This window comes from Amphiura filiformis, chromosome 3 (assembly GCF_039555335.1).
Source record: "Amphiura filiformis chromosome 3, Afil_fr2py, whole genome shotgun sequence".
Taxonomy (NCBI): Eukaryota; Metazoa; Echinodermata; class Ophiuroidea; order Amphilepidida; family Amphiuridae; genus Amphiura; species Amphiura filiformis.
The window spans coordinates 40799012-40826474 of NC_092630.1; the positions used below are offsets into that span (position 1 = coordinate 40799012).

General features: G+C 37.8%; 1 protein-coding gene across 1 annotated transcript in view; it reads right to left on the reverse strand.

Moving 5' to 3' along the window:
- Nucleotides 1–5700: 5700 nt before the first annotated feature.
- Nucleotides 5701–27463, reverse strand: part of LOC140147259 (uncharacterized) — a 59353-nt gene continuing 37590 nt past the window's right edge. Inside the window, exons 40-62 of the mRNA XM_072169038.1 lie at nucleotides 26871–27095; nucleotides 26379–26606; nucleotides 25953–26177; nucleotides 25416–25643; nucleotides 24589–24813; nucleotides 23739–23963; nucleotides 22530–22751; nucleotides 19401–19631; nucleotides 19042–19263; nucleotides 18418–18792; nucleotides 17413–17599; nucleotides 16626–16891; nucleotides 15594–15736; nucleotides 15045–15225; nucleotides 14770–14895; nucleotides 14151–14525; nucleotides 13603–13617; nucleotides 13147–13324; nucleotides 11903–12174; nucleotides 9675–9793; nucleotides 8813–8975; nucleotides 6389–6496; nucleotides 5701–6077 (exon numbers count right to left, since the gene is read on the reverse strand). Of these exons, the coding sequence (XP_072025139.1) occupies nucleotides 5701–6077; nucleotides 6389–6496; nucleotides 8813–8975; nucleotides 9675–9793; nucleotides 11903–12174; nucleotides 13147–13324; nucleotides 13603–13617; nucleotides 14151–14525; nucleotides 14770–14895; nucleotides 15045–15225; nucleotides 15594–15736; nucleotides 16626–16891; nucleotides 17413–17599; nucleotides 18418–18792; nucleotides 19042–19263; nucleotides 19401–19631; nucleotides 22530–22751; nucleotides 23739–23963; nucleotides 24589–24813; nucleotides 25416–25643; nucleotides 25953–26177; nucleotides 26379–26606; nucleotides 26871–27095 (4916 nt within the window). The remainder of the gene's footprint in view (nucleotides 6078–6388; nucleotides 6497–8812; nucleotides 8976–9674; nucleotides 9794–11902; nucleotides 12175–13146; nucleotides 13325–13602; nucleotides 13618–14150; nucleotides 14526–14769; nucleotides 14896–15044; nucleotides 15226–15593; nucleotides 15737–16625; nucleotides 16892–17412; nucleotides 17600–18417; nucleotides 18793–19041; nucleotides 19264–19400; nucleotides 19632–22529; nucleotides 22752–23738; nucleotides 23964–24588; nucleotides 24814–25415; nucleotides 25644–25952; nucleotides 26178–26378; nucleotides 26607–26870; nucleotides 27096–27463) is intronic.

The window sequence follows — 27463 nt, forward strand, 5'->3', positions numbered from 1 at the left end:
TAGGTATTTGAGGAAAATTATATCATATGTGAAGCCAGATTGAAGTATATTTTTCAAATTTTGCATTAAGGGATGTTGGCATCTTATATGAAAGGCTAGTAAAATGCACTTCCTTGCTGCTCAGTAGGTTTACTGTATACGCCTCGCACAATATAGGTTGTTTACAATGGTTTATCTTCTCCCGCGCACGGTTGTTTGATGTACAGCCTGTCTCAAAAAAAATTGTGCAAGTGAAAAGCGCCCTCTGTGGCAATTAGAAAATACCGTTGTGACATAATGCTTACATCACCGTCAAGGGCATAGTCTTAGCTCTCAAATGCTGTTTAGTCTGTTCAATTTGCTTGTTTTAATCTCGAGATATGCTTACATAACTACGAAAGGGTAAAATCACAATTGTGCCACTTTTACTAGGGAAGAGGGCTGTACATGTAAATCAATGATAACATCAAGTTTATCAAGAGTTCCTTAGTAAAATCAAAAGAATGCATCAATTACACAACAATACAAAATTGTTCTTAATGTTTTATCATGATAAAGGTATAATGATTCTCTTTGTCCACTTACGACAAATTAAACGATAAATAAATACTTCACATTCTGCTGTAAAATTAAATACATGTGCATGTCAATGATTTTACCATGGTAAATACTGTTCTCTTTGTCATTCAAGACATGTTAAAAGACAAACAAATATTGCACACTTATAGGTTAATGCACTTTGACAAGTTCATGAAATGTGACAAATTAATGAAATTAGACAAAATAATGCACGCACGCTGGTGTTGATGCCTCTAATGCACGATCCCCGGAGGGGGAGTGCATTAGACGCATCAACATCAGCTATCATTGATTTACATGTACAGCCCTATTCCCTAGTAAAAGTGGCACAATTGTGATTTTACCCTTTCGTTGTTAACTACACATATCTCGAGATTAAAAAGAGCAAAATGAACAGAACAAACGGTATTTGAGAGCTAAGACTGTGCCTTTGACGTTGATGTAAGCATCATGTCATAGGGGTATTTTCTAATTGCCAAAGAGGGCGCTTTTCACTTGCACAATTTTTTTTGAGACAGGCTGTATATAGAATTTATCCTAAATCATATTTCTTTATTTGTAAGAGGTAGGTGATTAACACTGTCATTAAAACAGCTGGAATAGGTGAAACAAGCAACAAGGAAATTTTATAAACATATTTTATCAAACAATAAAAGGAATTATTTGTATTAAAAGCCTGAAAGAGTAATTTCCAGTAACTAAATAGCGCCACCAATTTTGTCATTAATAGGCACATTTTATATCCGAAAAAGCTTTAAAAAATGCTATAAAAGTAAATAATTTTATAAAAGATGGGAAATTCAAGTTGCGAATGACTGAAAAGCATCTGAATATATTAGCATTGATACCACTTTTAGTTGTTTAAGCCTAAAATTTAGTTGTACATGATGTTTTGTTTGGAAATGATCCCATCAAACAACTGGGTGATCCCAAGTATACCAGGAAAAACATTTGCTAGAACCACAGAGGATGTGATACATTGACAAATTATGCAACGTTACTGATCCAACCCTACTCAAGAGCCACTAAAATGCTCATGAATGAACTCATAAAAAGTGATATTTTGTAAGGGTGGTGTCATATGAAAGATATGAGATTTGAACCATTTTAATATAAATTCAAACAGTTGTGTTTTCACAAATTCCAATTCCTTCCGAACATGTTCATAAGAATACATTTCATCATTTTCAATATCCACACATTCTTGCACTGTGTCTGGACCATATCGATAGGCAGTTAGATACCATTCATGGAAGGTCTCAGCTCCACAGGGAATACTGGAAATGCAGCGTTCAAATACAGTTGACAGGGATCGTTGGGTACTCCAGAGAGCTACGCGTGTGTACAGTCTCCATTGTGAATTGCCATTTTAGGTTCAGAATACCTAAGATTGACCTTTTTTTTTTTTTTAAAGTGAATTCTCCCTAAATATCTGACCGTGTATTTTTCAAAATGTATTAATAGTGTGCCTACTTTTGTGTAACAAAATAAAATTTCCCTATTGTGTGTGTAATGACCTCAACATACACTACTCAAACAATTTAAAGGACCGTCTTAATTTTTTGTTCTCATGGTGCTTACCAAAGTGTTTTCAGTGTAATGGGATATCAGTACTTGGTAGTGCATTTGGGACTAAGGGCCTGTTTATTAGTCACAGTAAAGGTCATCCGTCAACAATTAAGCCTTTTTAACCAGTTCCCAGGTATCTCAAACTAAAATCGCTCTATGTTTGAAAAAGTTTAAATTCGCAGTAAAGATTTTGGTGATAATGAAATCATTTCTACTATAGTCAACATGTAATCTGATCGTTTTATATTTGGCTGGGGCATTATAATAACTGCAGTATGCAGACAAACTTAGCTAAAATAATTGGAAATTAGTGAATATCCAAGAATAAGGAGCAAATGATCAATTTTCGGTGTTCTGAACCTAAAAATGGCAATTCACAACGGAGACTGTACACGCGTAGCTCTCTGGAGTACCCAACGATCCCTGTCAACTGCATTTGAACGCTGTATTTCCAGCATTCCATGTGGGGCTGAGATCTTCCATGAATGGTATCTAGCTGCCTACCGATATGGGCCAGAAAGAGTACAAGAATGTGTGGATTTTGAAAAAGATGAAATGTATTCTTATGAACATGTTCGGAAGGAATTGGAATTAGTGAACTCAAAGAAGGTGATATTTCTGAAGGATATGGCTTATGCTATTGAAGGTAAATACGAATACCTCCCACGCGGATTCCAGCATACATTCCTCGTTAGAGACCCAGTAAGGGTTGTGGCGTCATATGAAAAACTTGTGAATGAAGTGGATTTTCCAAAAGATTATGTAGACGAACTGAGAACTAAGCTACCAAATAGCTCTGAACAACTTTTGAATCTCGTTAAATACACGTCCAGCACATTACAGCAAGAACTTGTGATAGTGAATGCTGATGACTTGATTGAAAATCCATGCGAAGAAGTCGAGAAATATTGCCTTCAAACTGGTATTCAGTTTCACAAAGATATGTTAAGGTGGGATGCATTGTCAAGCTTGCCGTCAGATTGGCATATGTGTCCAATACATCGCGAACTGACGAATAAAGCTGGTAGCTATCAGAAGGCTCTTAGTAGTGCCGGGTTTGTTATAGGTGAATCGAGTGATTCTGATTCAATACTAGCAAGTTTGTCGTCCGATTGGTGCCAGTGTGTTCAGCAGTGTTTGATGTATTATAATGAAATATTAGAATGTAAGCGTTCTTTGTAGAAATCTCATATAGGATGTTTAAATGACTCGACAGGACTACCACGAAGAGGAAGGGTACATAATCTGATAACCCATCACGAATGTTTGACATATCTGAATCCGCTAACCATATATCATATTTACAGTCCCGTAACCGAGATCTTTCACAAGGTATATCTTGCTGCCTGCCGCTATATTCCAGACCGGGAGTGAAAGAATTCTTGGATTTTCAAAAAGATGAATTGTATTCTTATGAACATATTCGGAAATAAGCTGAGCTGGAAATGGTGTACTCAAAGAAGGGGATATTTAGAATATGGCTTATATGCTGTTGAAGAAAAATACAAAACATTCCAACGCGCGTTCTTCGTTCAAGACTCAAAAAGGGTTGTGGCGTCAAATGAAAAATTAATTTTCTGAAAGATTGTGTAGAGGAACTGAAAAAGCTATATAGTTTGAAACAACTTTTGAATCTAATTGAATACACATCCAGCATATATTAAGTCAAGAACTTGTGATGACTTGATTAAAAATCCACGCGAAGAAGTTGAGAAATATTGGCTGCAAACTGGTATTCTGTTTCACGAATATAATACCTGTTCAGTGCCAGAAGTAGGTAAGTGCAAATTACATGTTACTCATTTCGGCAACAAATGGACGGTTAATTTGTTTGAATGGCTCAACAGGAATGTCATCTGAAAACGCATCATGACTGGCTTACATGTCTGAATTCACTAACCATTCACATTTACAGTCTGTGTGTAGCTGAGATTTTCCACGAGGTGCATCTAGCTGCCTACCGCTATGGTCTTGACAGAGTGAAAGAAGTCGTGGTATTTCAAATAGATGAAATGTGATCTTATGAACATGTTCGGAAGGAGTTGAAAATCCAAAGAAGGGTTTATTTCGCAAGGATATGGTATATGCTGTAAAATAAATCACAAATACCTCTCACGCGGATCCCAGCACACAATCTTCGTTCAAGATCCAGTAATGGATGGCATCATATGAAAAACTTGTGAATCAAACGAATTTTCCAAAAAATTATATGGATCGACGAACTGAGAACTAAGCTACCAAATAGCTTTACACAATATAGTGGATATTCATACGTAGTGGTAGATAAAATGAATTAAAGTTTTAACTTCAATACTACACTGTTTTTCGCTCACCTGGAACGTTTTCACTATTCCGACTAGCGTCTTCAGCAGATGGTGATGCTGTGATGACAAGATGAGATAGACAAGATATCATCACAGCATCACCATCTGCTGAAAACGCTAGTCGGACTAGTGAAAACGTTCCAGGTGAGCAAAAATAGTGTAGTGTTGAAGTTCAGCTTTAATTCAGCTTTAAACAACTTTTGGATCTCGTTAAATACACGTCCAGCATATTACATTGTAGCTGAAAATGCTGACGATTTGATTAAAAATTCACACGAAGTCAATTACAAAGTACTGCCTATAAACTGTATTCTTTTTCATGAAAATATGTTAAGGTGGGAGTCGTTGGTAAGCTTGCCATCAGCTTGGCATTATGTCTAATACATCATGAACTGACAAATAAAGCTGGTAGCTATGAGAAGGCTCTTAGCGTCGGGTTTGTTGAAGGTGAATCGAGTGGTTCCGATTCAATACTAGCAAATTATCCCATCGATTGGTACAAGTGGGTTCAGCAGTGTTTGGTGTATTATAATGGAATATTAGAATGTAAGAAATCTCACAGGATGTTTGAATGGCTCGGCAGGACTGCCATGAAGAGGAAGGATACATAATGCATCACAAATGGCATGGTAACTTGTTTGAATCCGCTATTAAACCATATTTCCAACTAAAATTTCGGAGAAGCACAAAAATGTCCTCTTTAAACTAGTATTTTTGAAAGTGCCACGTTCTTTGTGGGAGCACTCGGTAAATGCCTTTTAATGCAGGGTGTTTAATGCAATGCTATAGGCATTAAACTAACAGCTGAAATCAGAAAGATAACGCTGACGAAACGTGAACCAGACCAAGTGACCTGGTGAACATGGTGAATGAGGGTCGTGACATTTTTATAGGACAGGCAATCGGGCCTTAACCTGATCGGAACCGACTGTAACGAGGTCTTTATCACTGTGTGTCATCTACCTCGCCTTTTCCAGATGAACTTCAGGGAAAGTGGGGTTGATTTGATTTTTTTGGTCCAGTGGAGATTTTGAACCGGGGCATTTTGTACCACAGGCAAAGACAATCAATGTGCTTCAGAACTAAAGCAGCATTTTCCCTGTGACGATACAAACTACTGACAAAGTACAACATAATATGACTTCATTTTGTTCATAAACTTTAATTTGAATAATTAGAAAACATGTACAGCATTTATCATTATATCTATATGTATAAAACACTATTAACAAGCACTTTGTTTCAGTTACTAATCATACGAAACTTGAATTTGGAAGCCTGATTCACCATCTGATCCATCAGTTGTAAATGACATCCAAGCTTGATTAGAATTGATAGTATAGGTAACTGGGGTTGTTAGAGTCCCAGTCAGATGTTGCACCTGCTGTGTTGTGTAATCCATACCACTACCTATTCTGACATAGTCGTAAGTGGTTTCTGTTGCAAAGTTCTGAAGAGTAAACGTGATGGATGACTCTCCAGGAGAAGTAAAAATCCAGACGCATTCAATTCCATTATCATAGGTGTTGGGATAATTTGCTGATGATATTGTTATTGATTGATTAGGCTGCTCTGCTAAGGTAATTTGCTGATCTGGTGTATCTCCAACTACAATGCAACTGTCATCTGATTGAAAATAAAAAATAAATTGAAAAATTACTTCAAAACTCGAAAGGCGATATGGAACGGATTTTTCCAGTTATTTGACCCTCCTAAAGGGGGGCCCTGAAAAAAAAGACCACAAATTATCCTGGAAAAATTGAGTTTATACGCTTTTCTATGGGGTTGACCCATAATTTTCATGTCAAAAAGTGGGGCCCTGAAATTTTCGAGGTCTGTAAAGGGGGGGGGGCCGAAAAATTTCGCGATAAATTTTTTTTGCATCAGGCCCCCCTTACAAGTGTTTGTGAACGGTCCCTTATATCAATACAACTTACGACAGTTTACTTCATCTTCCTTGCCTTCACATTCATAATACCCATTACATCTTCCTGACGTTAAATAGCACCGACCATCGTTACACGTTGCTCCTAGGTTTGCACAATCTGTTGAAGAAGTAATGTAATTGTCAATTTGGTGTGTAGGAGTGTGGATGGGTTGGGCGTGGGGTTATAGGGTGTGGGTGATGGCATGGGGTGGATGCTTAGGTCGGAGTGTAAGTTTGAGTGTAATTGCAATCAACCAAACTTCTCAGACCATCGGGATTGTTTTGTCACGTGAATGAGGATCAAGAAAAAATCTACGTTGATACCTTCTTTTCATACCATTGTAGACTTTCCTTGATAGGGAATCCATGTAATAACAATCCTTGGTAATATTTGTCAATCTTTTCATATCAACGTAGACGTTCATACGGACCTCCGTGGAAAATCAATCCTTTATTATTATTTGTCAATCTTTTCATACCAACGTAGATTTTCCTTCATACGGACTTCCGTGTGAAAGCAATCCTTGGTAGTATTTGTCAATCTTTTCATACTAACGTAGACTTTCCTTAATACGGACCTCCGTGTAAAAGCCATCCTTGGTAGTATTTGTCAATCTTTTCATACTAACGCAGACTTTCCTTAATACGGACCTCCATGGAAAAGCAATCCTTGGTAGTAGTTGTCAATCTTTTTATACTAAAGTAGACTTTCCTTAATGCGGACCTCCGTGTAAAAGCAATCCTTGGTAGTATTTGCCAATCTTTTCATACTAACGTAGACTTTCCTTAATACGGACCTCAATGGAAAAGCAATCCTTGGTATATTTTTGTAGTTGTCAATCTTTTCATACTAACGTAGACTTTCCTTAATACGGACCTCCATGGAAAAGCAATCCTTGGTAGTATTTGTCAATCTTTTCATACTTACGTAGACTTTCCTCCATACGGACCTCCATGGAAAAGCAATCCTTGGTAGTATTTGTCAATCTTTTCATACTAACGTAGACTTTCCTTCATACGGACCTCCATGTAAAAGCAATCCTTGGTAGTATTTGTCAATCTTTTCATACTAACGTAGACTTTCCTTCATACGGACCTCCGTGTAAAAGCAATAGTATTTGTCAATCTTTTCATACCAACGTAGACTTTCCTTAATAACGTCCTCCATGGAAAAGCAATCCTTGGTAGTATTTGTCAATCTTTTCATACTAACGTAGACTTTGCTTCATACGGACTTCCATGTAAATGCAATCCTTGGTAGTATTTGTCAATCTTTTCATACCAACATAGACATTCCTTCATACGACCTCCATACAAAAGCAATCATTGGTAGTATTTGTCAATCTTTTCTTATCAATGTAGACTTTCCTTCATACGACCTCCATACAAAAGCAATCATTGGTAGTATTTGTCAATCTTTTCATACTAACGTAGACTTTCCTTCATACGGACCTCCATGGAAAAGCAATCCTCGGTAGTATTTGTCAATCTTTTCATACTAACGTAGACTTTCCTTCATACGGACCTCCATGGAAAAGCAATCCTTGGTAGTATTTGTCAATCTTTTCATACCAACGTAGACTTTCCTTAATACGGACCTCCATGTAAAAGCAATCCTTGGTAGTATTTGTCAATCTTTTCATACCAACGTAGACTTTCCTTAATACGGACCTCCATGGAAAAGCAATCCTTGGTAGTATTTGTCAATCTTTTCATACTAACGTAGACTTTCCTTCATACGGACCTCCGTGTAAAAGCAATCCTTGGTAGTATTTGTCAATCTTTTCATACCAACGTAGACTTTCCTTAATACGGACCTCCATGGAAAAGCAATCATTGGTTAGCCTGAATCCATCTGGCCTCTAATGGCGGCGCCTTTTATTTACCCACAATCCTTCACGTTGCCTTATTCGAGCAGTACAACCCGATGACCGTGCGTAGTTGTTGAAAGACTGAAGGATCCAGTCTAATCCTTGGTAGTATTTGTCAATCTTTTCTTATCAACGTAGACTGTTTTTCATATAATCGTAGACTTTCCTTGAAGCGGATTTTTTTCATTTCATTTTTAGCCATCAGTAGTACCGTAATCCATTGTAAGCTACCATTGTTATTGGATCGGCAAAATATTTGCAACTGCATACAGTGGCGTAGCCAGGGGGCGAGGTCTCATCAGTGCCGTCGGTTCATCTTAGGCCGTCGACAATTCACAACTTCCGTCGGTACATATATAAGTTGTGCTCCCCCCGGTTCCAAAAACTTGCCTACGCCACTGACTGCATACCCTATAGGCTTTCTGCTAAAAAGCTCTAAAATTATTGTCTATATAATATATATAAGTACCATCCTCACATTTTATACGAATATTTCCAGGCAACTAAATTACAAAAAATTTCATAATTACATTCATAATTCAGTTGTTACGCGTTCCCCTTACCATTATCAACTGCCATGGAATCTGATAGGAAAGTCTGGAATGGTGACAGACGTATGAATGGATGTTCAGCGCCTTCTTCTTCGCAATACGTGTTCAATATCACTGCAACTACACGCCATTTTTGGTCGTCTCCAATACACAGTAATGGACCTCCTTTATCACCCTATTCGGATTTGAAAAAGAAGTTAGCGTAATATTGAAGACTCCCGTGGAAGACGTGCCCATTTGTTCAGAAATAGTTCGTAAGTAAAATAGTCCATGTTTAAACATATAATTATGGTCATAAATGAAAAGTTTGACCCCGGGAGTTTGACGTCAGGGCAAATGCGCGGCGTGATTGGTTACTTACCTGCGCAGTATGGCATTTTTGGTCTGGTTGACAGGACGTCTTACGCAAACTAGTCTTTTTAATTCGGTCTTATTTTAATGTTCATATTGTGATATTTAGTATCTCTTTGAAAACATAAAATAATTCTATGTAAGTGTTATAGAACTATATGTTTTTGTAGTTTTTTGTTTTTGTTTTTTGGCAGTACTTTCACTGTAGTCTTCAATTCAAATTATTTCCCTCTCGATTTTTATTTATAGTTGGGTTAAAATTTAAATTATTTCATCGGACCTGTTATAATATGTATATAATCCTAACGGTTATTCTCATAATTATTTGATAATTTGAAATAAAATCTTCTATTGTCTACTCATGTTTTACCAAGTTTAAATAAACTTCCATCTGCAAGCAAATTTTCAAGCAAAATACCGAAATTTGTTTTGCGTTTCTACATTCTGGATAAAATTGAGTCAATTTGTATCGTATTCAGTAAAATGTATGTTGTCTTGAACAAATCACAGGAAACATACTTACAGAGCAAGCACCAGCTGTACTTGTCGCTGTGTCCCTGACACACAAATAATTGTCCGAAAAGCCACAATTATCGGTAGCCAAATTTACTTCAACATCACGTAGAGTTTCAACATTTTCACCTAATATATATAACAGAAATAATTCACATGATATTGTCCTTGCACATAACCATTCCATTATAGTGTTAAGGTATAAAAAAATTCATCCGGTACAGATTTAAACTTCCGGCACACACAAGAAGGAGAGTTTTATTTATTCTAAATCCAGAAGTGTAAATCTATCCACAGAATCATTCAAGGAATTTTTTTTCAAGACACTAATTCGCATCCTAAAACAAACTAAGAACAGCAACCTGATTAAACAGTAGTCGTGTTGGTGAAGATGGGAACAGGTGATCTCGAAAGCTTTGGCAAGGTAAATGTTCATGTTTCATTGTGTAGTTCCATTAAAAAATTATTTAAAAAAAGCGCAGTGATTTATAGTGCACTACGCACAGGCACAGCACCTAGGCGTTGATCCACAAGCCTCAGCACACTTTACAGGTTGTCGCTGACCACTACGGCCCCAATCATTCCATAAACCATTAACAACAACACGGCGACTTTGCAGCTTCAAGATCGCACACCCTAGACCGGGCCCTAGACATGAACAGTTTAAAAAAAAATTGTTTTCGATGTAAAGGTATTTTACACTGTCAGTGAATAGATTCATCAGGTTTGTAGATCAAATCAAGTAGTAATTTTTGTTTGGCAAAACCAGTAAGTTTTTACTTACTAATATTTCGTCCATCTCGTCGGAGGACTTCATCAGATGTGAGCATCTGATCCACTTTCCCGGGAAACTGGCTTCCGGTTTTGAGTAGTCTTACTTCCAGTCTTCCAGTATTTTGAATTTAGAGGTGACATATTTAGGCAACGGTTTGGTGCAGCGATGGGCAGCCCAGTCAGCCCCATCATAGCAAATTTCTTTATGGAATTTCTGGAAAAGCAAGCAATCGCGACTGCCCCGATTGATTGTAAGCCACGGTATTGGCGTCGCTATGTGGATGATGTACTAGAAATAATCAAAGCAGGCCAAGTTCAAAACTTAACCGATCACCTCAACACAATCGACAAAACAGACAGTATAAAAATCACCTATGAAGAAGAGAAAGAAGGAATAATCCCATTTCTCGACACGCTAATTGTCCGGAAACCTGATGGTTCGGTAAAGCTCCTGGTATACAGGAAACCAACCCACACTGACCAATATCTCAGTTTCAAGTCAGAACACCCTCTCCATCAGAAAATGGTTGTAGTCCGTACCTTGTTTGATCGCATGTACAGCGTGGTCACGGACGAAACGGACAGAGCAAATGAAGAGAAACATGTGCGAGGAGCCCTAAAAAACTGTGGCTATCCAAAATGGGCAGTAGACCAAGTGAAATCAAAATGCAACATAAATCAAATCCAGCTGTTAAACCTACCGCAAAGAAAGACCAAAAGAATGAGGACAAAAGCAAGGGTATGGTAGTGCTCCCTTATGTCAATGGAATTTCCGAGCGTGTTCAAAGAATTTTCAAGAAGCATAAAGTCGACACTGCTATGAAACCTCATCAAACCCTCAAAAAAATCCTGGTCCACCCCAAAGACAAAAGAGACAAGCTAAAAACAGGCAATTGTATTTATGAGATTGGCTGCCAAAATTGCGATCTCACTTATGTTGGCGAAACCTCGCGTCTGTTTGGGATAAGACTTGCGGAGCACAAAGCGGAAGTAAAGAAAGCCAACGAGAAAAAGTTTACTCGGTCAGAACGTAGGGCATCCGAGCAAGAACAAACAAAGTCAGCCATATCGGATCATGTCGCAAGGGCAAATCATGTAGTCAATTGGGATGACTCCAATATACTGGGCAAGGAGCATGTCAGAAAGTCAAGAGAAGTACGAGAAGCGATGGAGATCAGAAAGAGGGGGACCAAGACCATGAATAGAGAGGAAGGCACTTATTTCCTAAGTCACGTATTTGACCCACTTTTGAAGACTGGAAGTAAGACTACTCAAAACCGGAAGCCAGTTTCCCGGGAAAGTGGATCAGATGCTCACATCTGATGAAGTCCTCCGACGAGATGGACGAAATATTAGTAAGTAAAAACTTACTGGTTTTGCCAAACAAAAATTACTACTTGTATTTTACACTGTAATGGTAAGCCCCTCAGGTTTTGAAATAGGCATTTATAATCAAAAATATACCTGCTGACGATGTTTGTCCCCAACCTAAGATCCTGCATTTACTAGTAACGTCCCCCTCATTCATGGCATAATCCTGTATTTCACTTTGTGATGTGTGTAAGCATGCTGGTGCCACTTGACTATTGAATGTAACGGGTGTACATAACTTGATTAGAGCTATGAAGTACTTTGGATGGGTGAATATGCCACAAAATGTACTCTCCACGTGTGTGCCTACTGTTGGTGGTTTAGTAGTCGTGTGATCTCCAAATACTGCGTAACGACCATCATTTCTGAAAGTAAATCAGTAAATGACAGATAAAACAACAAAAGTGGAACAAACATAAGTAAATCGATGGCAATGAAAATCAACACTGGTGGCATATTATTCAAACAAACTAGTATCTTTACTGGAATGACTCGACATTTTAGTAATAATTTATTAACGTATGTTTTACTCAAATGTAAAAACACACTCACTCTTAATAAAATTCTTTGCAGTTTCGTATTTTGTTTTTATTGAGTAACAAATTCTGTCACAAATTTTTTTAAAGCGCGGATGTCATCACATAGTGGCAGATGTCATTACAAATGTGTGTTTGGGTCTATACGTCACATTGGTGGGTATAAAATGCCCTCAATGTATCCCCGGGGGTGAGGAAAGCCATTAATGCAACCGTACAAAAGATGACCAGACCACCCGGGCCCCCTCCTCGTTTCTCTGAGTGTAGGGGTCTTAATCGTGATCATTAAATGGTACAGAACATATAGAGTATTCATTTATGAATTACGTTGCACTAAGGTAGCTCAATTATGACCCCTACATTCAGACATGTCAAATATGTGAGGAGGGGGCCGGGGAGACCATCTTTTGTGCGGTTACATTAATGACTTTCCCCACCCCGGGGAAAAATTGAGGACATCTTATACCCACTAATGTGACGTATAGACCCAAATAAATATCACGTTCACAAACTCATCTCAATATGTGACTTGACCTTGACCGTGGTGATGTTTAAACAATGGCTTCAAAATCGAAATTTTAGCCTCCATTTTCCCCCCTGCCCTCAAGATGTGGGTGATAGCGGATATTTGTAATGAGTGAATTTTGTCTACAACTTAGGGAACAAGTGATGTCATGAAAGATCAAGCACATTGTTATCAATAATATTAACATCATATTTTATGTTTTCAAAGAAATGCTGATATATTCATCTGATCCTTTAATTCTTTTGAGGAGTGTACTTTCATTTACATTAACTTACATGCATGTTCTCATTGTGATTGCCCATTCACTGTCTAAGAGAGTAATCCCACAATGGTGCACACCTGATGAAAGCCTAATTGAACCCATCCAAGGCCATCCTGCTGTAGCCTCCGTACCTCCAGATATCTGCGGTAAGATCGATGGGCGTGCGCCACACACTGATGTATCCAAATAAGCTGTCAAGATGAATATGGTTTTGGCCTCATTAAAAAAAATTAATAATGTTCAATAATTGAAGCTGGAAATAATGATAACTAGAGAAGCACTAGAACACTAGGTTGACGATCAACATGAAGAAAAAAACCCGGTAAGGTTCAATTTTCGACAACTATCGACAGGCAAAGACATGAAATGAGGTATATAAAACCGAAATCATTCTGTTAATAGTCAAACATTTATTAGAACTGTGGAGGAATGTACCGGGACCTCATTTTACAACAAACATGGAACTCACCTGGATTTTGGAAATCTAAAAAGAAAAGAGAAGAAGACACAATTACAAAAACGTATTTAGTATAAGCCTCTTTGAATAAGAATGCGAACACTGGTATGCAAAAGATATGGAGTACGAAGAGTCAACAATTACACCTCTCATTATTGGTAAATAACACTTATTGATTTATATAATATGTGAAACATAAATCTTGTTGTGATTTATTTTTCTGAAACTAAGACCACGAAGACTTTTAGGTAAAAATAACTTCTTATGGATTTTCACTTCACAAACGTATTCGACAAATAAACAATGCAAATCGTAAATAGTATGCGATTAATTTTTACACGTTAAAATAAAGTCCCAACTACCTTCACTCACCAAATGCCGAAGGGGTCTCAACTGTGGTTTGGGTGGGGATTTGCAGCTGGGACCCCAAAAAAACTTCCTGGCAAGAACCGATGAAAACTTTGCACTTTTTCGAGGAGATTAAAAAAACACCCTTTCTTAAGCCAAATTTTCATGAAATTGACGGTAAATGCCAATAACCATAGCAATAAATATCTTACCATCTGGAGATACAGCAGTCAATGTAACTTGAAAACCCCGATACTCATCATCGTTTGATTTGTCATTGTCCATTGATATAGTAACAGTATTGCCTTCAGACACCCATAAGCTAGGCACAGCATTCCCAGTATGAGAAAATGTCCTTGTAAGTGGACCGACTCCCGTCGTTGTACCTATGTATACGAAATCATCACCATCTTGCAAATCAAACGTGTTGAATTCAACAAGTATGACCTTATCGGCAGGTGCAGTGAATTCCCATTGACAGAACATCAGTGATGGATAGTCAGGAAAGAGGTCGTCATAGTTGGGCGATTTGAAGACAATGTTTCTACCAGTGGTTAATGTGTATGAAGTATCTCCACATGAATCGTCTGTCAAGAATTTAGAGGTATAGAAATTATAGTATAACAAAATTAAAATAGAAAGAAAGAGCAAACATGCGCCTCTAAATTAACCTCATTTATTACAACAACAATATAACAAGAACAATAACAATAAATGGACTATTATTCTTAATAACAAAGCCCTCAAATTACCGGCCAATAACGAATATAACCATCTCTTTAGGCGCTTTAGACAAGTTGGACTATTATTCTTAAAATAAATATTACTTACGGCAGTTCAATTCATCTTCATGGCTCGGGCATGCATAGACAGTCAAATCACATACACTTGATTGAAGAATACATATGTCACCAGAGTATGAGGAACACTTGAAGGTGTCTGTGTTGCAGTCAACCGCTACAAAAGATAAATGGTGAATATCGTGAAAGGCTGGTTATTAAATTAAGTTCTTTTATAATGAACAAGAAATGTTTACGATAGAATTAAGGTTGATAGAAAGAGAACATAATACACATTAAAAAAAAGATAATGGAATATATACATACCATTTATGGCGTTCGCTCCATTAATTTGCTCGTCGATCCAATCATAAAATTGCGTTATCCTTACACATACGTTTGGACTTCTCTGGGCGCAGTTTCCGCTAGGACCAAAACTTGTAACGCCTACTAAGTGCCACCTGCTATCGTCAGCACCTCGACAAATCATTGGGCCGCCACTGTCTCCCTATTAGACACGGAATTAAAGAAACTTACTAAATAATAAATAAAATTACTGCATCAAGAAGAACGAAATAAATCTATACAATAATAAGATCTTGTATACACAAATAAATTTGATCAGGGTCAAAGATCTACAAGATATTGTCGATTGCTTGGTCTTTGTATTTTTGAATGAATAACTTGGTGCTATTGACCTTCCTGTCAAGTACTTGATATCTTCTTTTATATCTTCATTACTCCTTTTTCAAGAAGATTAAACTGACTTTCAGTTGGTGCTACTCCTGGCAGTCAACAATATATCTGAAAATTAACTTTTATGAGAGCATCTATTGGCGAGCAGATACTTCTTGTTATCTCCTAGTTATTACGTACCTGGCAGGTACCTTTTCCTAATGTATCTTCCGGCGCTACTCCAGCGCAGATGTTATCCGTATTAACAGATGAGCCCCACTCCTCAACGCAATCATCGTGTGTCCAAAGAGGAACGTCGACTTCTTGTAAATGCTCCGGGGATTCTAGGATAGTGATAGCCATAAACATAAAATGGAAGTAGGTTATACAGTCATGGACAAAAGTTTGGAATATTTTTTTTTAATATCCCTGTTTTTAAGTGCAGATTTCTTACCAGCAATGACCCGTCAGCCATGCAAAATGGATCACGGGTGTCTGGTAAGGTATCATTCCATATCAGACATTACGTAATGTAGCACAATGGCTTCTTATGCCTGACGAATGATCCATCGGGCATTCTTTTCGCAGTAATTTCAGCGATATGATAGGGTCACATTGGCTTTTGCATTATCGTGAGAAGAAACAGCTTTATTTTGTTGCATATGTCTGTTGTATACGGTATTTCTGATCATGGGGTGCGAGGTGAGCGCAGATTTATACGCCCGCGTCATTGACTTACGTATTCGCGGCTACAAACAGAAGGATATTGGTGCCTTTAGGAAATACACAGGATGCAGTTTCTAAAATGTTGAAGAGACGTCGAGAGACCGGAACCGAAGTTTTTGAACAATAAAGGTTGCTAGTGTCTTTAATCTCATTTTGTGATACAAAGAGACCGCCAAAAAGTGTTGCAATAGAGGTTATCCACTTTACTCATGTGTGACTTCTAACAAAAGGCGCTAGTTCCCGTAGTATTCCTCATTCAAACCAATTCAATGCACGACCTCGGAGTCACCTGCATGACTTTGGCGGGCTATTTTGAAACACTCATTGTTGCACATGCAGGTACTTCTTTTGAAAGTCCTAAACAAGGTATAGCAGTCGTTGATAGGATATGCAGCTTATAGAACACGGATAACCTCTATTGTGCGATCCTAAGTTGTTGGTTTCTCGTCTTGCTCAAAAATAATTAAATATGGTGAATCAATCAATTATGCCTCTAGTGTTACCAACCTCCTTTGTATGTCAGACGGCCCCATCCTATAGCATAACAACCTGTGTAATGTTGTAGCTCTTCTTGTAGTGTTGCTAAACAAATAGGACGAACATAGTCATTAAATGTGATGGGTTGTTTGAATCTAAGAAGAGCAAGATCATTAAAGTAGGTATCACTATCGTACTGAGGATGGGTAATGATTGCCGAGAATTCAACGTCAACGTGGTACTGTGTAGGCTGGTCCTTTATTGTGTCACCTAGTACAAGTGTCCTTGAAGATCCTCTGAGAATAGATAAGCAATTATTTCAATAGGTCATTATGAAAAAATGCGATGAGATGATAGTTTTAGTGAGAAAATGTATTGTTTTCTGTAATTGGTGAAAGATTTCCCATGAAGTGGTAAGACAAAATTAGGGTTCACTAATAGCGTAGTCAGGACTTTTCAGAGATGGGGCAAATGGAGGGGGTAAATGGGTATGACGACTTTCAAGGGGCAATATATATGGCGACAATTGTCACAAATGGGCTTAAAAGTATAAAAACGGGCTAACAATCTATTATCAGGGCGGCCAGCAAGGGGGGGGCAAGAGGAAACGATTTCTCACAGGGATAGTTCCCCTTTCCTCTTGGTATCACTATCGCCATTGTGATTCACACAAAATACCGCTCGTCCAGACCTAAACTTGAGTAAGTTAAAATTCACACAAAACTTTTTAGTCCGCAAAAATGGCAAAATGTATATAGAAAATCCCAGAAACTGACGTTATTGCGAAGGAGAAATTGGTATTAAGCCGTGGACTCACATGCAATGTGCGGCCGTAATGGCCCACTGTTCGTTAAGTACAGTAGCTCCACATCGGTGGTCATTGGACAAGTCTCGTAGTGATCCAATAAATGGCCATTCTCCTTCATCTGCGTCCAAGCCATTGACAATTCGGGCAGCACCCGGACTAACGACCTGCGTGCCACAAATACCAGTGTTGAGAAAATCTAATAAGGAGAAAGAAAGGCATTTCTAAATATGAGCATAAAGGAGGGAGGAAACTCACTCACTCAACTCAACCTCACCCTCACATACTTATTAATACACGGTTGTTTGATGTCATGTTAAACTGAGTCATTTTTAAATAAAAGTTGAACAATGATGGCACTATTTGCATCTTTACAAGGGGTAGACACTTGTATAATAGTTTTAGAACATCAGCAAAAAGACTAACAAATGACAAGAGAATTTTCAAAAAAACCTTCTTATCATGAAATGTAAGGTATAACTCATAATGAGGCTAATTTAAATTTAAAATACATGTACATAGCGCCCTCAATTTGCACAAAAATATAGAGTTTATAGAACATAAACCAGCAAAAGATGATTTGATATAGAAACGAAACTCTATGTTAAAAATTGCTACAAAATATGTGTATATACAGTTTATTGGTATGATATCTGGTATTATTCAGGTCTGAAATTGAGCATTGTATAATGCTTTGTTAGAAGAATTATCACACCAAACAACCGTTAATAAGTATGGTTTATAAATAGGCATAATGTTAAAAAAGAAAAGAAAAAGGCGCTAAAATAGTTCCCAACCGAGCTAGAGTCTTTGAAAACAAAAAACTTTCCAATTAAATCTATAAAAGTGATTATTTCAACACACAGCGAACCAAAATAACATACTATTAAATAATCATATTCCATCGGTTCAGCTCGGTTCATAGAAAAGTAAGCAATATGAATACTTTTTGAAACACTAAACACCAAACCTTACAGTAATAACGTAACGACTATCCAAATGATAATATTTATGTACCTCCCTCTGGAAGTAAGCACAACTCATCTGATCCGCCAGTATCATGGAATTCATTGCAGTCCCATGCCCATGGACTAGATGGGAACGCGGCGTTATATGTTCCCTCACAATCAGTTCGTACAGCTTGACATAATTGTCGACACGGTTTACGAGTCCAGCCCTTGTCTGGACAATCAGGAAATAGCTGTGCACAGAAGAACAGCTCTGCATTCGCATTGCAGCTGGTAAAAGTAAGACTATTGAATCGAGTTACAGCATCTGCTGCATTCATGTCACCGATTGAATTTGGAAATAGAGTCATGTCGTAATCGGTGTAAGCTGTTGTTAATAATTGGATGCACTTCGATGCTGTAGTTGGTATATTGCCACATCCACCTGGTAATAAGATAATTAATAAATAGTAACAAAGGCCATCAATTAAGGAAAAGTATGTCCTGAAAAACCATCAAGTACGGTTTAGAAAATACAAAAAAAAAAAAATGCGTAGATATTGACACTAATCAATGCTGAAAGTTAAAATACAATAATTAAAGTTATGCAAACACCACCTTGGCGCGCGCACACTGGCTTCTCATCCTCTTATAAGAATACACTCAGCGGCCTTACACACGTATTTGTACATACCTCGAGTTACAGTGAAGCTACAAGTATTGAAATTGCCAGCATCGTCAGTTGCCGTACATGTAACTGTAGTAACACCAGATGTAAAAGTAGACCCTGATGAGGGAGTACACGTAACTTGAGGAAATATGTCCAAGTTATCAAAAACTAAAGGCTCCAGCCAGAATAATTGATCAGATGAAATGATCTCATCAAATGGACAGGTTATCAGCGGCTTTTCTTGATCTGAAATTGGAAAATTTTCGTAAAATGTGTGACAATATTAGTCTTCGAAATTTTGTATAATTATATCTTCAATCATGTTAGTACAAAAGCAATAATATGCATGGTTCTTGAAATGTTATCGATAATACTAGGCTTACCCACAACAACATCAAATCTGCATGTAGCTGTGTTTCCTGCGTTATCAGTGGTTGTGCATGTAACTGTCGTTTGTCCAGCTCTAAACCTTGAATCAGATGGGGGACTACAAGAGGCAGTCAGTGACGTATCAAGGTTGTCAGATACAACGGGATCAGGCCATGAAGGAATATCAGTTGATGTTGCGAAATCACCAGGACAAGTTATTGACGGGTTTATTTGGTCCTGTTGTCCTGAAATAAATGCAATAATGATAGAGTATTGAAAAAATAATGTGACACAAGTGCAAAATTCTCAAGAAATGTATCTTGAAAAACTAATAAGATGGCAGTGTGTTATGCAATATTACTCATCTGCGATTCATTTCAAGTGTAGACAACGTCAAATGTACGTATATACAAAGTTATGTCAGCGAATAGAATCGCCGTAACTTCCGGGCCATAATTAGACGGTATATTACTAAACTACGCAAAAAAAGTTTCTTTATGGTTAGGAAATTTACCCACTATTAAATTCTAGCGACCAATTTTGTACGTTTGCTAAATAATCGCATGCGGGAGATTGTCCTGCGCATTTTGACACCTCAATCACTACCCTACGACACTCCTGAGAAAAGATATGAATGTTTAAGTAACACGAGGTCGAAAAATGAAAATTACAAGGAAGCCTATTCAACATTCACTGACCCAAGACGGTTTCATTATTCCCGCCTTTTCAATGTTAATTTAAAGCATTTTAATTGATGCATGTTGGATAATCCTTTGCGTATTGTGTAGATGAATGATCAAAGACAAAGGTGAGTGGGTACTAAGACATTTACGTTTTAAGAGATGGATTTGGAAAGGGGATTAAAAACAGGTCATGATTACAGCTGCATTTCTTGAAGCCGAAGGAATTGAGACACTTGAGTGGCCCTGATCTTAACCCCTTGGAGAACCTTTGGGATCAGCACAAGAGACGTGTCAACAAGAAGATAAAGGCAGATACAACTCTGGTGGGATTGCGTCGCATCGTTATCAACGAGGAGTGGAACGGGGTTGAGCAAGGTAACATTCGACGCCTCATTAGGAGCATGAGACGCCGCGTGGCTGCTGTAAGGGAAGCCAACAGTGGACACAGAAAGTATTGAAAGACTGGTAAAGAAAGAGATTAATCTCAAGTGAAGTTGGAAGCGGCAGTATGATGCCTGAAATGTGCTCAGCAATTAAACAAAAAATGTTATCTGCATGTTTGTTGTTTTTTGTGTTCTTATGCTGACAACTTGTATAGGCCTTTTTGCAATTTTCATTTTTCGACCTCGTGTTACTTAAACATTCATATCTTTTCTCAGGAGTGTCGCAGGGTAGTGATTGAGGTATCAAAATGCGCAGGACAATTACCCGCATGCGATTATTTAGCACACGTACAAAATTAGTCGCTAGATTTTAATAGTGGGTAAATTTCCTAACCATAAAGAAACTTTTTTTGCGTAGTGTAGGAACGTACACCAAATTTCAATGAATTGACTGCAAATATACATATTTGTCCAAAGTTGTAAACTACGCAAAAAAGTTTCTTTATGGTTAGAAAATTTACCCACTATTAAAATCTAGCAACTAATTTTGTACGTTTGCTAAATAATCGCATGCGGGTGATTGTCCTGCGCATTTTGACACCTCAATCACTACCCTACGACATTCCTGAGAAAAGATAAGTCGAAAAATAAAAATTGCAAAGAAGCCTATTCAATTGTTTTAGAGCTGATTCACCGATTCATTATTCCCGCCTTTTCAATTTAAATTTAAAGCATTTTCTTATGCATGTTAGATAATCCTTTGCTTATTGTGCAGATGAATGATCAAAGACAAAGACAAATGTGAGTGGGTGCTAAGACATTTACGTTTTGAAAGATATGGATTTGGAAAAGGGATTCAAAACAGGTCATGATTTCAGCAGTTTGGAAGATACTGTATGTTCAATATGTTACCAAAACAGAAGGAATTGACACTTGAGTGACCCTCCAGAAGCCCTGATCTAAGCCCCTTGGATAACCTTTGGGTTCAGCTCAAGAGACGAGTCAACAAAAAGATAAAGGCAGATACTCTGGTGGGATTGCGTCGCATCGTTATCAATGAGTGGAACGGGATTGAGCAAGTTAACATTCGACGCCTCATTAGGAGCATGAGACACCGCGTGGCTGCTGTAAGGGAAGCCAACGGTGGACACACAAAGTACTGAAAGAAAAGGAGATTGATCTCAAGTAAAGTTGGAAGCGGCAGTATGATGCCTGAAATGTGCTCAGCAAGTAGGCTAAACAAAAAATGTTATCTGCTTGTTTTTGTTTGTGTGTGTGGGGGTGTGTGTGTGTGTGTTCTTTTATGCTGAAAACTTGAATAGACCGTTTTGCAATTTTGATTTTTCGACCTCGGGTTACTTAAACATTCATATTTTTTCTCAGGAGTGTCGTAGGGTAGTGATTGAGGTGTCAAAATGCGCAGGACAATCACCCGCATGCGATTATTTAGCAAACGTACAAAATTAGTTGCTAGATTTTAATAGTGGGTAAATTTCCTAACCATAAAGAAACTTTTTTTGCGTAGTGTATATACATATTTGTCCAAAAACTATAAATACGATAATATGTGACGTGTCATGTCAAAAGGAGACACTTTTGGGCAGGATCATAAATGGAGAAATAGCCAAAAATCTTTCGGTGGGTGAATTTTTCACAATTTGGGTTTGTTGCGAATTTGTGATGTTATTAATGCTTAAAATATTGTCTGATAGTTTCAGACCGGAATATAACTGGCATCTTGTAGTTTTTGAGACATTTTTCAAGTTAATTCCTACTCTAAACATTGTCAATAATATTTTTAAAGGCCGATATCTCAGTTTCCAATTTTATAAAACCAAAACTATCGAACTCAATATCTTCGCTTAGGAATGTCCGATTTCATTAGGGAAAACGGCATTGTGGAGCAAATTATCTCTTTATTTAAGATGTGTAAAAAACTCAAAATTCATAACCTGCCCAAAAGTGTCTCCTTTTGACATGACACGTCACATATGATTAAAATCATGATAATACAATCTGGGAAACAAACTGAATCTCGAAACTTAATATGCAATGAAATAAAACTTAAATCTCATACCAATTATAATGTCAAACGAACACAATCCAACGTTGCCTGTGGCATCAGTTGCCGTACAAATGACAGTGTTTAGTCCTTCGTTGAAACTGGATCCTGATACTGGGGTACAAGCTACGGTAGGTTGTAGATCAATTAGGTCTGATGCAATAGGATCTGTCCAAAACACTTGATTTGTAGATGCCATCATTCTTGCTGGACATATTATTACTGGAGGTACTTGATCTATTACGAAAACATGAACGAATGAAGTTAATTGTTACAATATCGTGTTAAATGTCATATTGACATTTACAGGTTATATCCACACACCGAAAACAGTGCGATTTCTTTTGATTGTTTGATTGTACTATACCGTATTGCAATAAGAATACGAATTACTACCTTCGTTTATAATGTCAACTTATCAACTCGATTGTTCCCATCGAGTTTAGTTCATTTATATATATCTTCGTAATCATTTCCGATATTACCCGTACCTTGTCGACGAGTCGGTGACTCAATCATTCATACACTCCTAGATAGCGAGAACCAATCATTATACTTGAAATTCTTTTAAAATGAAATCATCTATGGACAATTCAGTCGATTCACAATACGCCCCCAGCGGTTGCTGGGGAGAGGTCAAAATACTCACTTCATAATGGAAAAGTTCGACATCTATAGCCCGGCGTAATACGAATTAACCACCCTATATAACTTCAGCTACAGTTTTTACACAAAAATATATATTTGATTGAAATCCCTCCTTCTAATTGGTAATCGGGCTTTCCTAGCCTACGCATTGTATTAGCATTATTTTATTTTATTCTAACAGCTAGTTTTATTAACTAATTCTAAGTGTAGAAACTTGTCGGCATGGCGTAGTACGGTGTAATAAGAATGCAACACAGAAACATTATGTCATGTTTAAATGTCATAATATGATGATGAATATACGCGAATGCACACTAAAACGGCAATTTATAATTATAGTAGATCCATTTTCTATCTAATGATCACACGGAATCCTTTGTGGAGCTGTTTACAACATTATTATTATCACACTCGCGTGAAAATACAATGGTGGCTAGAACGGCGATGTCAACCCTGAGGTCAAATTGGACTGGCAAGAGCAACCGCTGGCTGCGTATCGTACTGTGAATCGCGATAATTGGACATAATAAAAATATATTATTGAAGTCTGGCATAATTTTGGAAAAAGAAACATACCCACGGTTACCGAAAAGGTACAGGTGTTTGAGAATCCAGCAAAATCTATGGTAGTGCACGTCACAACTGTTTTCTGCCCGATGGAAAAGGTCGCCCCTGAACTAGGATTGCATTCAACAGTAGGGTTTGTATCGATATTGTCAAACACTAATGGATCGGGCCAAAAAACTTGGCTGCTTGAAGTGACGATATCACCTGGGCAGGTTATTGGCGGTGCCGTCTGATCTATAAAGAAAAAACGGATAATGTTTATTAATTAATTTAATATAATTATTTGTCTTTTTCTGAAGTTAATACGTTACCAACATTAATAACCCACTCTCCCACTACACTCACATAGGGCATTTCGTGATCCACAGCATCATCCCCATTTTTCTCAAAAAAATAATTTTTGTACCACTTGAAATCTCCGGCTACATAATGTTTATGTACAAAAAATTTCTTGCAGATTAATTTGTTTAACAAAAATATCGTGAAATTTGAATTGCGATCTGATCGGAATCAGCTGAAATTTTGGGAATAAGCTTTTTTCCTGGATATCTACTGAAAAATGTCATAAAAAGATAATGCCAGGATGACGAAATACTCCTTTAAGATGTAAATATTTATACACGAACAATTCTCTTCCACACAATCATGTACACACACCTATCCCCATCCCGCACTCACCCCACCCTCACGCACTTATTAATAGACATGATATAAAAATAAATAGGCATAATTCTTACACCGTACCTGTTTAAGGATACGACAAGTTATTATGTGGTTTGCAAACACACATCCACAAGGCACTGGCACTGGCACACTTTTAAAATAAGATAATAATTTAGGTTTGCGACAAGTTTCTTACCCACAATAACGTTGAACATGCATGAAGCTGAATTGTCCGTAGCATCTACTGCAGTACATATAACGGGCGTAGATGTATCTGTTGGGAACATTGCTCCAGATGAAGGAACACAGGCTACAGTAGGCTCTTTGTTGGAATTATCCGATGCAATGGGATTATTCCAAAATACTTGCGTCGTAGAGGAAATAACGTCAGCCGGACAGGATATCTGCGGTGCTTGTTGATCTGAAAAATGTAATTATGTTTCAGAAATGTTTCAGGAACTGTCTTCCAACATGGCTGTCATTTGTATTGCTATACCGTTCCGGCTGTGGTTTATTGCATAGGGGTTATGTACAGCATTTTGCTAAGATACACTATGCGTGCCAATTTGTTTTCTCCTGCTCAGTAGCGTATAGTCAGGCGTTCAAGGCAGGGGTGTAGCCAGCTTTCTTGGTCAGGGGGGGCAAAATAAAATTTTGGGGGCACAGACGAAAAAATTGCAGTTACATCAGTTACATGCAAAAAATAGAAACTGTATGTCTTCGAGCTTCCCGAAAAGGGCCTTATTGGGATGATGTGCGCGCGTAGCGCGAAAAAAATGATATTCTACACTTTTTTCGCCCATTATCCGGCTAAAAAAGGGCTTTATTGTTACAATGTGCGCGCGTAGCGCGGAAAATTTTTGTATTTTACACTATTTTGGCCCTCAAATTTCCATTATCTCGGAGCAATGAATATGACTACGTCCACTGATATCCTAAGGTGAGAAGACATATCTGTTAGCCTAAAAATGGAGCAATATCTCCAATTTACTTGGCTTTGAAAGAACAAAATGTAACACATACCTACAAAAACTCTAAATTCACACGATGCTGAGAGGCCAGCATCATCAGTAGCAGTGCAGGTAACTGTTGTCTGTCCAAGTTCAAATATGGAGTCAGTCGGTGGGTCGCATACCACATGTAGTGATGTGTCTATGTTGTCTGACACTATTGGCTTCTCCCAAGATATTATGTCAGTAGAACGTGTGATGTCCGGTGGACATGTAATAGAGGGACGCTGCTGATCAGAAACTGTAAGGAACACGATATTAAAGTATGGATCTATTATTTTCTTGACCGTTGGCGACAAAATAAACACACAGCAACACTAATACAAGACTTTCAATGTTTGTAAATTTTTGTTGAGGGGCAATTAACCCAACGTGCGATGAAAACTGGGTATGAAAAAATAAATGCATTTTCACAATAAACGTTGTAGGAGAACATCATTATGTCCATAGACACTAAATGAAACCTTTTTAAAGGTCTTTTATATCTTTGTACTCTCACAATTACAAATACATAAAAATCAGATTGAGTAATCGTAAATGTGGCACATACTTAAAGTGACTTTGAAATTACAGGAGGCCATATTGCCAGCATTATCAGTAGCTGTACATGTGACTGTGTTTTGTCCATCTGGAAATGATGCCCCTGATTCTGGATCACATACATAGAAGATGGAAGTATCTAAATTGTCCGAGACTTGTACATCATCATGCCAAACCACTGGGTTGGAAGACACATCAAAATTAGCTGGGCAGACGATGGTTGGAAGAACAGGATCTGATGAGGAAGAACAAAAAAGACATTGGGAATAGAATGTGGAAGATGACATAAATATTTTGAGGAAACTTAAAATATCTTGGAGCAATGAAGATGACTACGTACACAGATAACCGTAGAAGACAACATATCTGGTGGCTTGAAAATGAAGCAATAATATCCAATTTACTCGGTTTTGAAAGAACAAAATTTAAAACCTACCTACAAAAACTTTAAATTCACACGATGCTGAAAGGCCAGCATCATCAGTAGCAGTGCAGGTAACTGTTGTCTGTCCAAGTTCAAATGTGGAGTCAGTCGGCGGGTCGCATACCACATGTAGTGATGTGTCTATATTGTCTGACACTATTGGCTTCTCCCAAGATATTATGTCAGTAGAACGTGTGATGTCCGGTGGACATGTAATAGATGGACGCTGCTGATCAGAATCTGTTAAGAACACGATATTAAAGTATGGATCTATTATTTTCTCGACCATTGGCAACAAAATAAACACACAGCAACACTAATGCAAGACTCTCAATGTTTGTAAATTTTTGTTGAGGGGCAAATAACCCAACGTGCGATGAAAACTGGGTATGAAAAAATAAATGCATTTTCACAATAAACGTTAAAAGGTCTTTTATATCTTTGTACTCTCACAATTACAAATACATAAAAATCAGATTGAGTAGTGGTAAATGTGGCACATACTTAAAGTGACCTTGAAATTACAGGAAGCCATATTGCCAGCATTATCAGTAGCTGTACACGTGACTGTGTTTTGTCCATCTGGAAATGATGCCCCTGATTCTGGATCACATACATAGAAGACGGAAGTATCCAAATTGTCCGAGACTTTTACATCATCATGCCACACCACTGGGTTGGAAGACACGTCGAAATTAGCAGGGCAAACGATTGTTGGAGGAACAGGATCTAAAGAAGAAGAAGAACAATAAAAGACATTGTGAATTTTTACTCTGAGAAAAACAATTTTTCAAAGCGTATGATGTACTAGACTCAGGTCGGATATCTGATTTCGACTTGCTCTTATCTATAAGACTGTTAGTTATCCCAAACGCTACTAGGCCATATAACACAATTCAGCACAAAGCGACTGCAAGACCAACTAATGCGATTGCGTAATCATGCCAAACTACATAATACACACAATACAAAACCGTTGGCGGGAGATGGTTACACACGCGGCTTGCTGTCGCCTTTCAGTTGGTTGGAACCCGAATGGTCGGTGGTTCAAAACCGGGCAAAGAAAACAACTGTTCTCGTCATTTTCTTCCTTCCTT